Source organism: Schistocerca nitens, chromosome 9 (genome assembly GCF_023898315.1).
Source record: "Schistocerca nitens isolate TAMUIC-IGC-003100 chromosome 9, iqSchNite1.1, whole genome shotgun sequence".
Classification (NCBI taxonomy): Eukaryota; Metazoa; Arthropoda; class Insecta; order Orthoptera; family Acrididae; genus Schistocerca; species Schistocerca nitens.
Genome location: NC_064622.1, coordinates 288,488,450 through 288,500,456, shown reverse-complemented (window position 1 = coordinate 288,500,456; position 12,007 = coordinate 288,488,450). Strand labels below are relative to the sequence as shown.

At 41.3% G+C, this 12,007-nt stretch overlaps 1 protein-coding gene across 1 annotated transcript in view; it reads left to right on the top strand.

The window, feature by feature from the left end:
* Positions 1 to 12,007, top strand: part of LOC126202937 (cubilin-like) — a 771,281-nt gene that overhangs the window by 689,411 nt on the left and 69,863 nt on the right. The window contains exon 61 of the mRNA XM_049937033.1: positions 9,094 to 9,256. Within this exon, the coding sequence (XP_049792990.1) occupies positions 9,094 to 9,256 (163 nt within the window). The remainder of the gene's footprint in view (positions 1 to 9,093; positions 9,257 to 12,007) is intronic.

Sequence of the window (12,007 nt, the reverse complement as noted above, 5' to 3'; positions counted from 1 at the left end):
GAAGTAAGCTAAGAGTATTAGTTATTGCAAATTAACCTAACAAAAAATAAATACAAACGAAAGAAGAGTGCTAAGAGACAATGTGTAGGAGTTGAAAAGGAGATGATTGCAGAATGAACTGCTGTAGGAAACAAGAGTATTAAATACAACCTCAGAGAGCTGAAGAATAGAAAATTATTGTAGAACTTGTTCAAAGTAACATGCCCCCTCCCCATAGAAATATATCCTCATCTTGACTGCTGGGTGGGTCCATTCTTTTGTTGTGAAGGATGACCACTTCAGTTGCATGCCACCTGCTGAGCTGTGCACTTAGGAGTAGCCATTTCTGTTCTCCACTGCCTGTCACTTGCCAACCCATGAACTCATCGCTACTTCATTTTCACACAGCAGGGCACCACAGTCTCTATGCACACTATGCGTAAGAGTACCGCTTCATGATAGATGGTGTGCAGTGTTATAAAATTTATATCAAAAGAACAAGGTGAAGGAGCAAAAATCTCTTTAAAAAGTGTATCAACGAAAATAATCCATTTTTAAAAATATAATATAACTGGGTAGAGAAAAAAAATCTACTCACTAAGCAGTAGCAGGAGAACACACACATAAAGATATTGAAATTTGCAAGCTTATGGAGCCTGTGGCTCCTCCTTCTTTTAGTAAAAGGTTTCAAGGGGGAGGAAGAGGACTGAACATAAAGTACTGGTGAGGTTTAGGAAATGGGGATAGTTCAAAGAGTCACCTAGAACCCTGGGAGAGATATACCAGATGGGATGAGGAAGAAAGACTGATTGTTGGGAGCTGCACTGGATGAGATTTGAAAATGTGATAGGTTGTGGATGGAAGACGGGGTAATATGCAAGACAGAGATTATGCCTTAAACAGTGTGCATGAGTTAATAAAGGCAGAAATCTAAGCGTATTGCATGTGTTGAGGGGGGGGGGGGGGGGGTGACAGGTCAAAAAATAAAAGATATAGAAAACTAGAAGGGAGTGAAGAAAGGAGCAGGTACTGAGAAGAAATGCAGTGATGTGAGATATTAATGTGAATTAAGATTGGGTGGCTGGCAAGAACCAAGGACATATTGTAACAAACTTTTCCACATGCATAGTTCTGAGAAACTGGCATCTTTGGGGAATAATCTAAATGGCACATGTGACAAAACAGGCACCAAGATCATGGCTGTCCAGTTGTAGAGCATGCTGTGCAATAGGATATTGTGTGTTACCAGTATATAATCACTGCCTATCCCATTCAGTCTAACTATAACTTGGGGGTAAAAAGGCAAAACAGTGTTAACATAACAACTGGTGCATGACGTGTCATTTCATAGGTGGCTTCCCCCTTGGGTAGTACATGTTTTGCCAGTTACAGGGCTAGTATAGGAGGTGGGAGGCGGGTGCCTAGGGCAAGTATTACCAGTGGGGACGGTCACAGGGTTAGGAGCCATAGGGTAGGCAAATGGATGCACAAGGAGCATAGGATCTGACAAGGATACTGTGCAGATTGGAAGGGTGACAAAAAGCTGTTCTATGTGTGGTGGCCGAATTTTGAGACAGAATGGACCTAATATCAGGACATGATTTTAGAAAGTCATAGCCTTGTCATACTAGTTGATTAATACATTCTGGATAACACTGAGTGACAATTGGTGCACTCAGCAGTACCAGGATTGGATGTGATGGCCCAGGAAATCTACTGTTGAATTAGATTGATGGGGTAATTACATTCACTGAAGGCTGACGTGATAATGATGGTGTATTGCTGTAAAAAAAGTTTGCATCTGAACAAATAAGTTTGCTTTGTCTGCCAAGGCTGTATGGGAGGGAACATTTGACATGGAAAGGATGGCAAATGTCAAAATATAAGTGCTGTTTTTGTTAGTATGTACAGTGTGAGCAGATGTGTGTAGTTGAGCCTCAATGAGGATGATGTCAGCATCAAGGAAAGTGATGTGCAATCCAGAATAGGACCTCGTGAAATTTAATTAGGAGAATGCATTTAGAGATTCCAAGAATTCTAACAGGTCAGCCTCACCATGAGTTCATGTGGCAAAGGTGTCATCAATGTATCTAATACAAACCACGGGTTGAAGGCTTATGGGTCCCAGGACAGCCTCCTCTAAGTGACCCATGAAGAGGCTGGCATAGGAAGGAGCCAAATTATGAGTTAGGTTGAATGGGTACTGGCAGAGAGTTTGGGCACAGGCAGATTATTTATACTGACAACACACAATATTGTGTTGCAGAGCATGCTCTACAACATGACAGTCATGACACAGGTGCCTGTTTAACAACATGTGTACTTTGCATTCATCCAACAGACACCAGTTTCTCAGAATTCCGTTGGTTGGATCTGGCATTACAACATATCCTTGGGTCTCACCCACATAAGGGTGTTGAAATCTGAAAGCTTTTGGAGTGAGTGGCTTCTTCTTCTGGCAGAATGGTTGAAGAGGAAGGGAAAGGAGAGAATGAAAAGGACATGTGAGGTTTAGGAAAGAGGGATAGCTACTGCTACGCGAGTAGATTTTTTTTGTAATTCTTCAGGCTTTCCCGGCGATCTAATGACATCTTGGGCTGTGGGTGTTCTGCCGGATACCAGCGTCGTACTTGCACGATATTTCGGTAACATAACTTGTTACCTTCATCAGGTGCGACGTGATATCCGGCAAAACACCTGACAACCCAAGATAGATTTATTTATTTATCCAGTTACATCATATTTTCAAAAATTTATTATTTTCATTGATATACTCCCTTTGTCAGTTACATTGCAGGACAGTATTTTTTATTTCTGAGTTTGCAATACCAAAAAATAACAAATGTTTTTATGTTACCTAGTATGTGTTTTTCGATTGGAGGTGTCACAGTACACCATAGTGTTTACCTCAGGATGTCAATGAGCATGAGCTGCAGGCCTGCTGTAGAATCGTTTAAGCAATCTTGGAGTTCTCGGTTAGACTGCTGTGCTTGAGTCAGGCACGTTAGATTGATTATCTCCGTGATGGTGCCGATGTGCGACAAACTGTCTAGTTTGCCACTATGTTGTGTAATCCTGAGATATGTTTAATGTCGGTGGATAATTGAACAATAAATCCTAGCTGATTGAACTGCTTTGGAGAGCATTTGCCGTTATTCTAGAGGAAGGCAAAGGTCAGAGGTGTGTGGTTCTTATAGATTATAAATACTATTGCCTCTGGCTGTGGATAGAAATACTTCACGGATGTGTAGATTGCCAAGAATTTTTTGTCATATGTGCTCTATTGGTGCTGAGCTGGAGACAACTTCTGAGAGAAAAAAGCAAGGGGCTGCTAGGCCTCATTAACATACTGTTGCAATGCGGAACTGATGGCTGCCAGGTCCAGTTCCAAGTGCTGCATGCTGTACATCACAATGGCAGAGCTGTTAGTGGCCAACAGTCAAAACATGGTGTTCAGACGGTATGTCTGTAGATTATCCTGTGGCAGAATGCTGAAATCAGATCCAGTATCTATCATAAACTTTCTCCCCCAACTTGTGATCCATTATGAATAAGTATACAGAAGGTACACGTACCTCCGTCTGATGTTTATGGCCGACTTACGCACACCGAAGGATACTGTCATGTGCCTGATCTTCAAATCACGGGTAACACCAACATATACTCACTGATTGTGAGTCACTGGAGGAGAGTATGTCTGATAAAGAATGACTCCACGATCTCTGTCAGGGCTGTACTGTAATGTTTCAGCAGTGAGCAGCTCCATCAACTCTTTACTGAGGGCGTTGACCTTTCTCGAGAGGCTATCATTCAGCTGTTTGTTCAGTACCTCAACTTTATTTAAAACAAGAGGATACCATTAAGCTGTTTGTTCAATGCCTCAACTTTATTCAGTAAACTGTCGTAGTTGGGTCTGGTTCCCATTGAAGTGCTGTTACGTACCATTGCCACTTCAGAACAGGAGGTGAGCACAGTTGCTTCTTGAATATGGTCAATTACATGAGCTACAGCATCGAGCAGCATATCTGCCTGTGCTGCGGTGATAGTTTTCTCCTCAGCTGGCAATCTACTGCTCCACAAGGTATGAAGTAGTGTTTGTCTGGAACTGTGCGTTTGTTGGCTTAACTCTTCAACTGATGGAAGTATTGTGATGGTTTCTTGTCTCCAATATTCTCTTTTGTTAGTACTTGTTGCACTCTCTCTTCTTGTGATGCTGATGCTCGTTGTATTAATTCCATCTTGGTTGGTGAAGTTACAATTTCTTCCACTTCAGCAGCATATTAATGATTCAGTTGACTAACTACTAAATTAGACTTTGTGGACTCAGATGTCACACCAGCACAAAGGAAGCTCACCTCAATCTGCACAAACCGTATTATGGGATTGTGAGCCCAGTACCAAGTTAGCTGTACCACCAGTCTTGAGATACTGGGTGCATCTGCCTCTGACATGTTCCTGGTATTGAATGTGTTCTTGAGCTTTGTAAATTGTATATTTGATCACAAATCATGTCGGGGTCACCACTATTGCAAGTCTTGCTGTGAGTGAGGCTTGCAGCTTAATTTCATGCTTTTATAGTGGAAGAATTGCATTGAGACAGCTCCTACATTCAGTGCATTTTACTTCCATAATTAGAGTGTTCCAAATTACAAGAATCACAAGAAACATGAAAATAGAATTAACATAACTGGAGGAAGCAATTGACAGCTACTAAGAACAAGAATCTCAGAAAGTAGTCAACAATGGAATAATGTAATGTATAACATTCAAAAACCTTGGAATGTCCTTGTGCTGAGGCAAGAAGTAACCACATGTTAGCAATCCTAGCAAACAGCGAGCAAACTCAGTTGACAGGTAGTAAGCAATCAGCTGATCATGTGATGACAACTGTGTGATCGCCTATCACCACAAAATATTACATTCAGTCCTTTCAAAAACATAATTTTTGCACTATCAAAACGAAGCACCCACATTTCATTTCTTGAAACCAGCTTGAGCCTGAAAGTATCAACCAAAGCCCCATCATTGAAAGTACTTGTTTCAGAATGTAATCCTACTCTATATCAGCCCCTTTTACAGTTTCAAATACAGTAATTCTTGCACTTACTAGCTAATCTGTAATCTGTATGCCCCATCTGCCAATTTCCAATCCACTAACTTCTCTGCTTCTACGAAATCCTGCAGTTACCTGTCTCTCATGTTTTCTTGGATAAGTCATCTGCAAAGCCAACTTCAAACTGCAACAACAGACCAGACTTTGCCTCAGAAAGCTGTCCCACTTTCTCCTAAAATACCCTAACAATAGTGTTTCTCTTTCTGTCCTTCTCTGGTTGCCAAAACAGTCACACCAACAGCCACCACTTCTCTCCTACAAACCGAGCTTGGCCAACCTTCTTAACATGCCCAGCCATCACATTGCTTCCAAGGGCAATGATAACTCATGGTCATAGGAATTGTATTGTATTGTATGGAACCGGGGACCTAGAAACGATGGAGAGGCTTCAGCTTCATCCCCGCCATAGCCTGCAGTGGCACACAACCCCACAACAGGCTACAGCAGTCCACTCACCCCACTGCCGCCCCACACCAACCCCAGGGCTATTGTGCAGTGCTCCCCCCCCCCCCCCCGCCATCCCCCCCCCCCCCCACTCGCCCCACACACACACACACACACCTCAGGAACGTCTCACACCAGACGAGTATAGCCCCAATGTTTGCGTGGTAGAATAACTATGGTGTACACATACGTGGAGAAAGTGTTGGTGCAGCAATTGCTGACATAGTGTAACTGAGGTAGAATAAGAGGAACCAGCCCAAATTCACCAAGGCGGATGGAAAACTGCCTTAAAAATCATCCACAGGCTGGTTGGAACACCAGACCTCGACACTAATTTGCCAGGCGGATTCGTGCCGGGGACCAGAACTCCTTCCCACCCAGAAAGCAGTTCATTATACCACATGGCTAATTGGGTGGGCAATCATAGGAACTACTCACAACAGTACAGTATTCTCAACATCTCATCTGTGGCACTCTTCCCTCCTGAATTATCTGTGTTATCCAAGAGTCTCACTTTCAGCCCTAAACTTGCATTTAGTCATGCTGCTTTGGTGGAGGAAATACTTTCTTTCGTATGTAATCTCAGTTGGAAGTATCACTTTCCAATCCAATCCCAAAAACTTTCTAACAGCAGACATGACATTGAACCCTGTGTTGAACAGCTCAGACCATGATCACAACTTGATCCACCACCACTATTTCAAAATAATCCCTTGCAAGCCTGCCAAGAATTCCTGAGATTCATCATTGCTTCACAATCCTTCCTCAGGTGCTGACCCTGATCTCTACAGAACTCCAGGCACTTTATTCCCAAAGAATTGATGATTCCATCATTATCCTCTCAGTGTACAAGGGATACAAACTGACCTACAGTCCCTTCTCAAAAGCTCAGGCCATCACAAAGACTAACACCTCAGTCCGTAGGACTTACGTTCTTCCTAAGATCCACAAACGCAATCACTCTGGCCATCCCATAGCTGCTGACTTCAAAGCACCCACCAAACATATATCTACCTTATGTGATTAACACCTGGAACCTATAGTATAATGACTTCCCCCGTACATTAAAGACACTAACCATTTCCTAGATCATCTGAAATCTGTGCTTGTCCCATTCCCTCTACAAACCTTGCTTGTCATGTTTATTAACATTGATGCCACCTCCCTCTATACAGACATCCCCCATGTACATGGTCTGTCTGCTGCTGAACATTTCCTCATTCAGCACCCTGATTCCAAACCTACGACATCATTCCTGCTCAACTTAATCAGTTTTATACTTACCAACAAATACTTGAGGGTCAGTCGTACAAACAGATCATAGGAACCAGGATGTTTCCTTCCTATGCCACCCTCTTCATGGGTCACTTGGAGGGAAATTTCCTGGGATCCATAAGCCTTCAGATCCTGGTTTCATTTAGATACATTGATGGCATCTTTGCCATATGGATGCACAATGAGGCTGACCTGTTAGAATTCTTGGAATCTCTAAATACATTGTTAGTTATATTTTGACGGTTGCCATCCTTTCCATTTCAAACATTCCCTCTCATACAGCCTTGGCATTTGAGGCAACTTATTTGTTCAGATGCAGACTCCTTACAGATACATTCTCACCTCAGCATTTACTAGACGTAATTACCCATCAGCATAGTACATAAGCAGATTTCCCAAGCCGTCACATCCAATCCTGGTGCTGCTGATCCTCCCAAAAAACAATTAGGAGTACACCTCTTGTCACTTAATATTATCCAGAATGTATGAATCAGCTACATTGCCAAGGCTATGGCTTTCTAAAATCATGTCCTGAAATGAGGTCCCTCCTGTTTGATATTTTGCTCACCACACCGAGAATAACTTTTTGTTGCCTTCCCAATATCCGCAAGATCATTATCAGATCCTATGCTCCTTGTGCACCCATTTGCCTACCCTATAGCTCCTAACTCTGTGACTGTCCCTACTATTCGACTTGCCCTATGCGCTTTCCTACCATCACATCTACTAGCCCAATAACTAGCAAAACTTTTACTATCAAGGGGAGAGCCACCTTTGAAATGACACGTCATGTATCAGCTGTTATGTATCAGTTAGGATGAATGAGCATAGGTGGTGGGTGTACACTGGCAACACACAGTATCCCGGTGCAGATGAATGAGCATAGGCATTGGGTGTATACTGACAATACACAGTATCCTGTTGCAGAGCATACCCTACAACATCACAGTCATGACTTCAGTGCTCATTTCACCACAAGTACCATCTGGATTCCTGCTCCAGATACCAATGTCTCAGAGAGGTCTGCAGATGTGAACTGACATTGTGTGTCCTTGGTTCTTGCCACCCACCCATCCTTAATTTACGTTAATATCTTCCATCTCAGCATTGCTTCTCAGTAACTATTCATTTCTGTGCTTCCTTTTAGTTTTCCATATCTTTTATTTTTGGATCTGTCTATTTTTCCCTGACCCCTCCCCCACCTCTTCCACATAGCTTTCTGCTCTTACTAACTCATGCATGATGTGCCAGTAATCTCTGTCTTGCATATTACCCTATTTTCACCTTTAAGCTTCAGGTTTTCCCCAGCAATCAGTCTTTCCTTCTCATCCCTTTCAGTAAGTCTCCCTTGACTCTAGAGCAAACTTTTCCGAACTCTCCCCATTTCCTGCATCTTGCCATTTCTTTTTCTTCACCCTACTTCCTTCCTTTTCAGCCTGTCTGCCAGAATAAGGAGCCACTGGCTCTGAAAGCTTGCAGATTTCAGTACCCTTATATGTGTGTCCTCCTGCTTCCACATGCTGAACAGTTTTTTATCCGTCCAATTACATTACATTAAAAAACTGTGCTAGAGAAGGTGTCATCGGCTGTTGGCATATCTTATCAGACAATAAAGAGAATAAAGGAGTAAGGAGCTGCAGATCCTTTCTACACTTATTATGCCTTCATTTATGTAATCATTATTTTTTGGTACCCCAGTCAGAGACTGTTGATACTGAACTTCTGTATTTGTTGATTTGCTGATCCTACTGATACAAACTGTTAATATGATCATTTGCAGGCTCGTTAGCTGTAGCTTAGAAGATCTGTGTAATAGGTGTTGCGCAAAGGCTTCAGCTATTGAGCTGCACTTCCCCTGTTGTGCATTGGATGTTTACTGTGGAACTCCCACTCCTACCATTATCCCCTCCCCAACCACCCTGTTTACAAACAGAGGCTTAAGTTATTTTGTGCATACACTACAGAGCACTAGAGATACAACAACCTGCCTAGTACATTCAAATATAACTTTTTCAGCCAAACGAAAGCAGTAGGTAGTGTCAATTATTGACAACAAAATTAATAACGATAGTGAGTTTACATTCTCACTCTTTCAGACCACTATACTATTAGGAAATATTGATGCATTGGGAAGGATTTTATATTTGTTGTTACAGAAAGATGTAATGCCTGATTAACAAGACAGTATTGAATATTGATACTGGAAATATAGTTGGCTGTATAGTTGTAATTATTCTTTAATTATATTCGAGTATACGCAACAATATTTCATTGGAATGCAGGTACGTGATGGAGGCAGCCAATACTCAGAGTTGCTGGGAAAATTCTGTGGCAATCAAATTCCACAGAAGATTATCACATCCTCAGACCACATGTGGGTACGCTTTGTATCTGATGGAACCTACAATGCTCCAGGGTTCAGAGCACGAGTTTTTCAGAGAGCATGTGAGTGGATCTTTGAAGCACTTTTATTTATTTAAAACTTCTCAAAAATTTGAAAAGTTAATGTCCTTTAACAGACAACCGTCATAATAATCTCCATTTCTTTTGAGATTGGAGAGGGCAAAGGAGAGTTGGTGGAAGGTGTCTCTGTGTGTGTGTGTGTGTGTGTGTCTGTGTGTGCATGTGGGGGGGGGGGGGGCAATTTCCAAGGACATTTGCAACATCGTAAGCCACATTACATACACGGTTGACTAAAGGCATTCTCCAAACTTCTGCTTGCATTACACTCTTCAGTTGTATGCCACCATATTGTGTCTGAATATTTTGTAATGTGGTCTACCCATCTTCCATTAAGTTGTTGCTTTGGCCTTTTCTTATCTGTTAGAGTCTGGCTAAAATATTCCATATTCCTCCCCTCTCTATTTTCCTGGATATATATATCCCACCCACATCCAGTTGATGTGTTTTTCTTTTATCTCCCAATAATTCCCACTATTCATCTCTATATTGCTCAAAGAATAACCCTCTGTGTTTGCATTGAAGTCCATGTATCAGTCCCATAAATCAACTGGAAGTACATACAGATGATAAACTTTCTGTTGGGAGCTTGGTTTTGAAACAACCATTTAGTATTCAAAATGCACTCCAGCTTTATTTCTTTTGCTCTACATCCATTCATTATCTTCAACTTATTGAAATACAAAAACTCATCTATTGGTTCTAAAACTTCATTATTAACCCTTATCATGCTACTTTTCATGTGTTCTTGGTAAATTATTGCAGGCTTATTATAATACAGTTGTTGCAATCACCTGCACTAAAGGCAAAAAGTACATCAGCGAAAGAAAGCTGTTTCACTTATGTGTGGTTAGTGTATATTGCTTCTTTTTCCAGTTGAGAGATTTTAAAACTTCCTGTAGGGCTTCCAAGAACAGTTATAGTTATGTGGTATCTCCATGCCTGGTTCCTATCTTTCAGGTCTGAATTTGCCAGTACCTGAATGAAGTCTGATGGAATTTCTAGCATTGAAATGTGCAGTTTTTGAGTGTATTAACTTAGGTTGAATCAGTACATTGTTTAATGACTGTTAGTATGGATTTAGATGAAACTGAGCCAAAAGTTTCCTTAGAATCCATGAATCGCATAAAAAGTGACAAAAGCATACTTATTGCACAATTATGTGTCTCTGTTCATGATGTGGAATTGCTCTGCTCAGCTATATCCATTCATAAAGCTTGTTATGACATTGTGTGTGTGTGTGTGTGTGTGTGTGTGTGTGTGTGTGCACATGCAAGTATTGTCTACATCTGATGAAGCACTTACAAGAGACCTTGCAGAGTGGCCTCCTCTGATTTCCTTCATACTTACAGGCTGTGAAGCTCGGGTAAGATTTCCGAGTCTGTACATTTTTCATAAAGCCAGTCAGATTGTATTCACAAAGGCATTGTATTCACAAAGTCACTGGTCTAAATCTTGCTACTGGGAATATTTTTTTTTCCATCTACCTCCTCTTACATTTCTATAATATTGTCCTCAAGAACATCGCCCCTGTATAGACCTTCTATATACTCCTTCCACCTTTCTGCTTTCCCTTCTTTGCTTAGAACTGGGTCTCCATCTGAGCTCTTGATATTCACGCAAGTGGTTCTCTTTTCTCCAAAGGTCTCTTTAATTTTCCTGTAGGCAGTATCTATCTTACCCCTCGTGAGATAAGCCTCTACATCCTTACATTTGTTCTCTAGCCATCCCTGCTTAGCCATTTTGCACTTCCTGTCGATCTCATTTTTGAGACGTTGTGTTCCTTTATGCCTGCTTCACTTACTGCATTTTTGTATTTTCTCCTTTTATCAATTAAATTCAGTATCTCTTCTGTTACCCAAGGATTTCTACTAGCCCTCGTCTTTTTACCTACTTGATCCTCTGCTACCTTCACTATTTCATCCCTCAGAGCTACCCATTCTTCTTCTACTGTATTTCTTTCCCCCAGTCCTGTCAATTGTTCCCTTATGCTCTCCCTGAAACTCTGTACAACCTCGGGTTTAGTCCGTTTATCCAGGTCCCATCTCCTTAAATTTCCACCTTTTTGCAGTTTCTTCAGTTTTAATCTATAGTTTATAACCAATAGATTGTGGTCAGAGTCCACATCTGCCCCTGGAAATGTCTTACAATTTAAAACCTGGTTCCTAAATCTCTGTCTTACCATTATATAATCTATCTGAAACCTTCTAGTATCTCCAGGGTTCTTCCATGTATACAACTTTCTTTCATGATTCTTGAACCAAGTGTTAGCTATGATTAAGTTATGCTCTGTGCAAAATTCTACCAGGCAGCATCCTCTATCATTTCTTAGCCCCAATCCATATTCACCTACTACGTTTCCTTCTATTCCTTTTCCTACTGTTGAATTCCAGTCACCCATGACTATTAAATTTTTGCCTCCCTTCACTACCTGAATAATTTCTCGTATCTCATCATACATTTCATCAATTTCTTCATCATCTGCGGAGCTAGTTGGCATATAAACTTGTACTGCTGTAGTAGGTGTGGGGTAGGTGTGGGCTTCATGTCTATCTTGGCCACAATAATGTGTTCACTACGCTGTTTGTAGTAGCTTACCCACACTCCTACTTTTTTATTCATTATTAAACCTACTCCTGCATTACCCCTATTCCATTTTATATTTATTACTCTGTATTCACCTGACTAAAAGTCTTGTTCCTCCTGCCACCGAACTTCACTAATTCCCACGATATC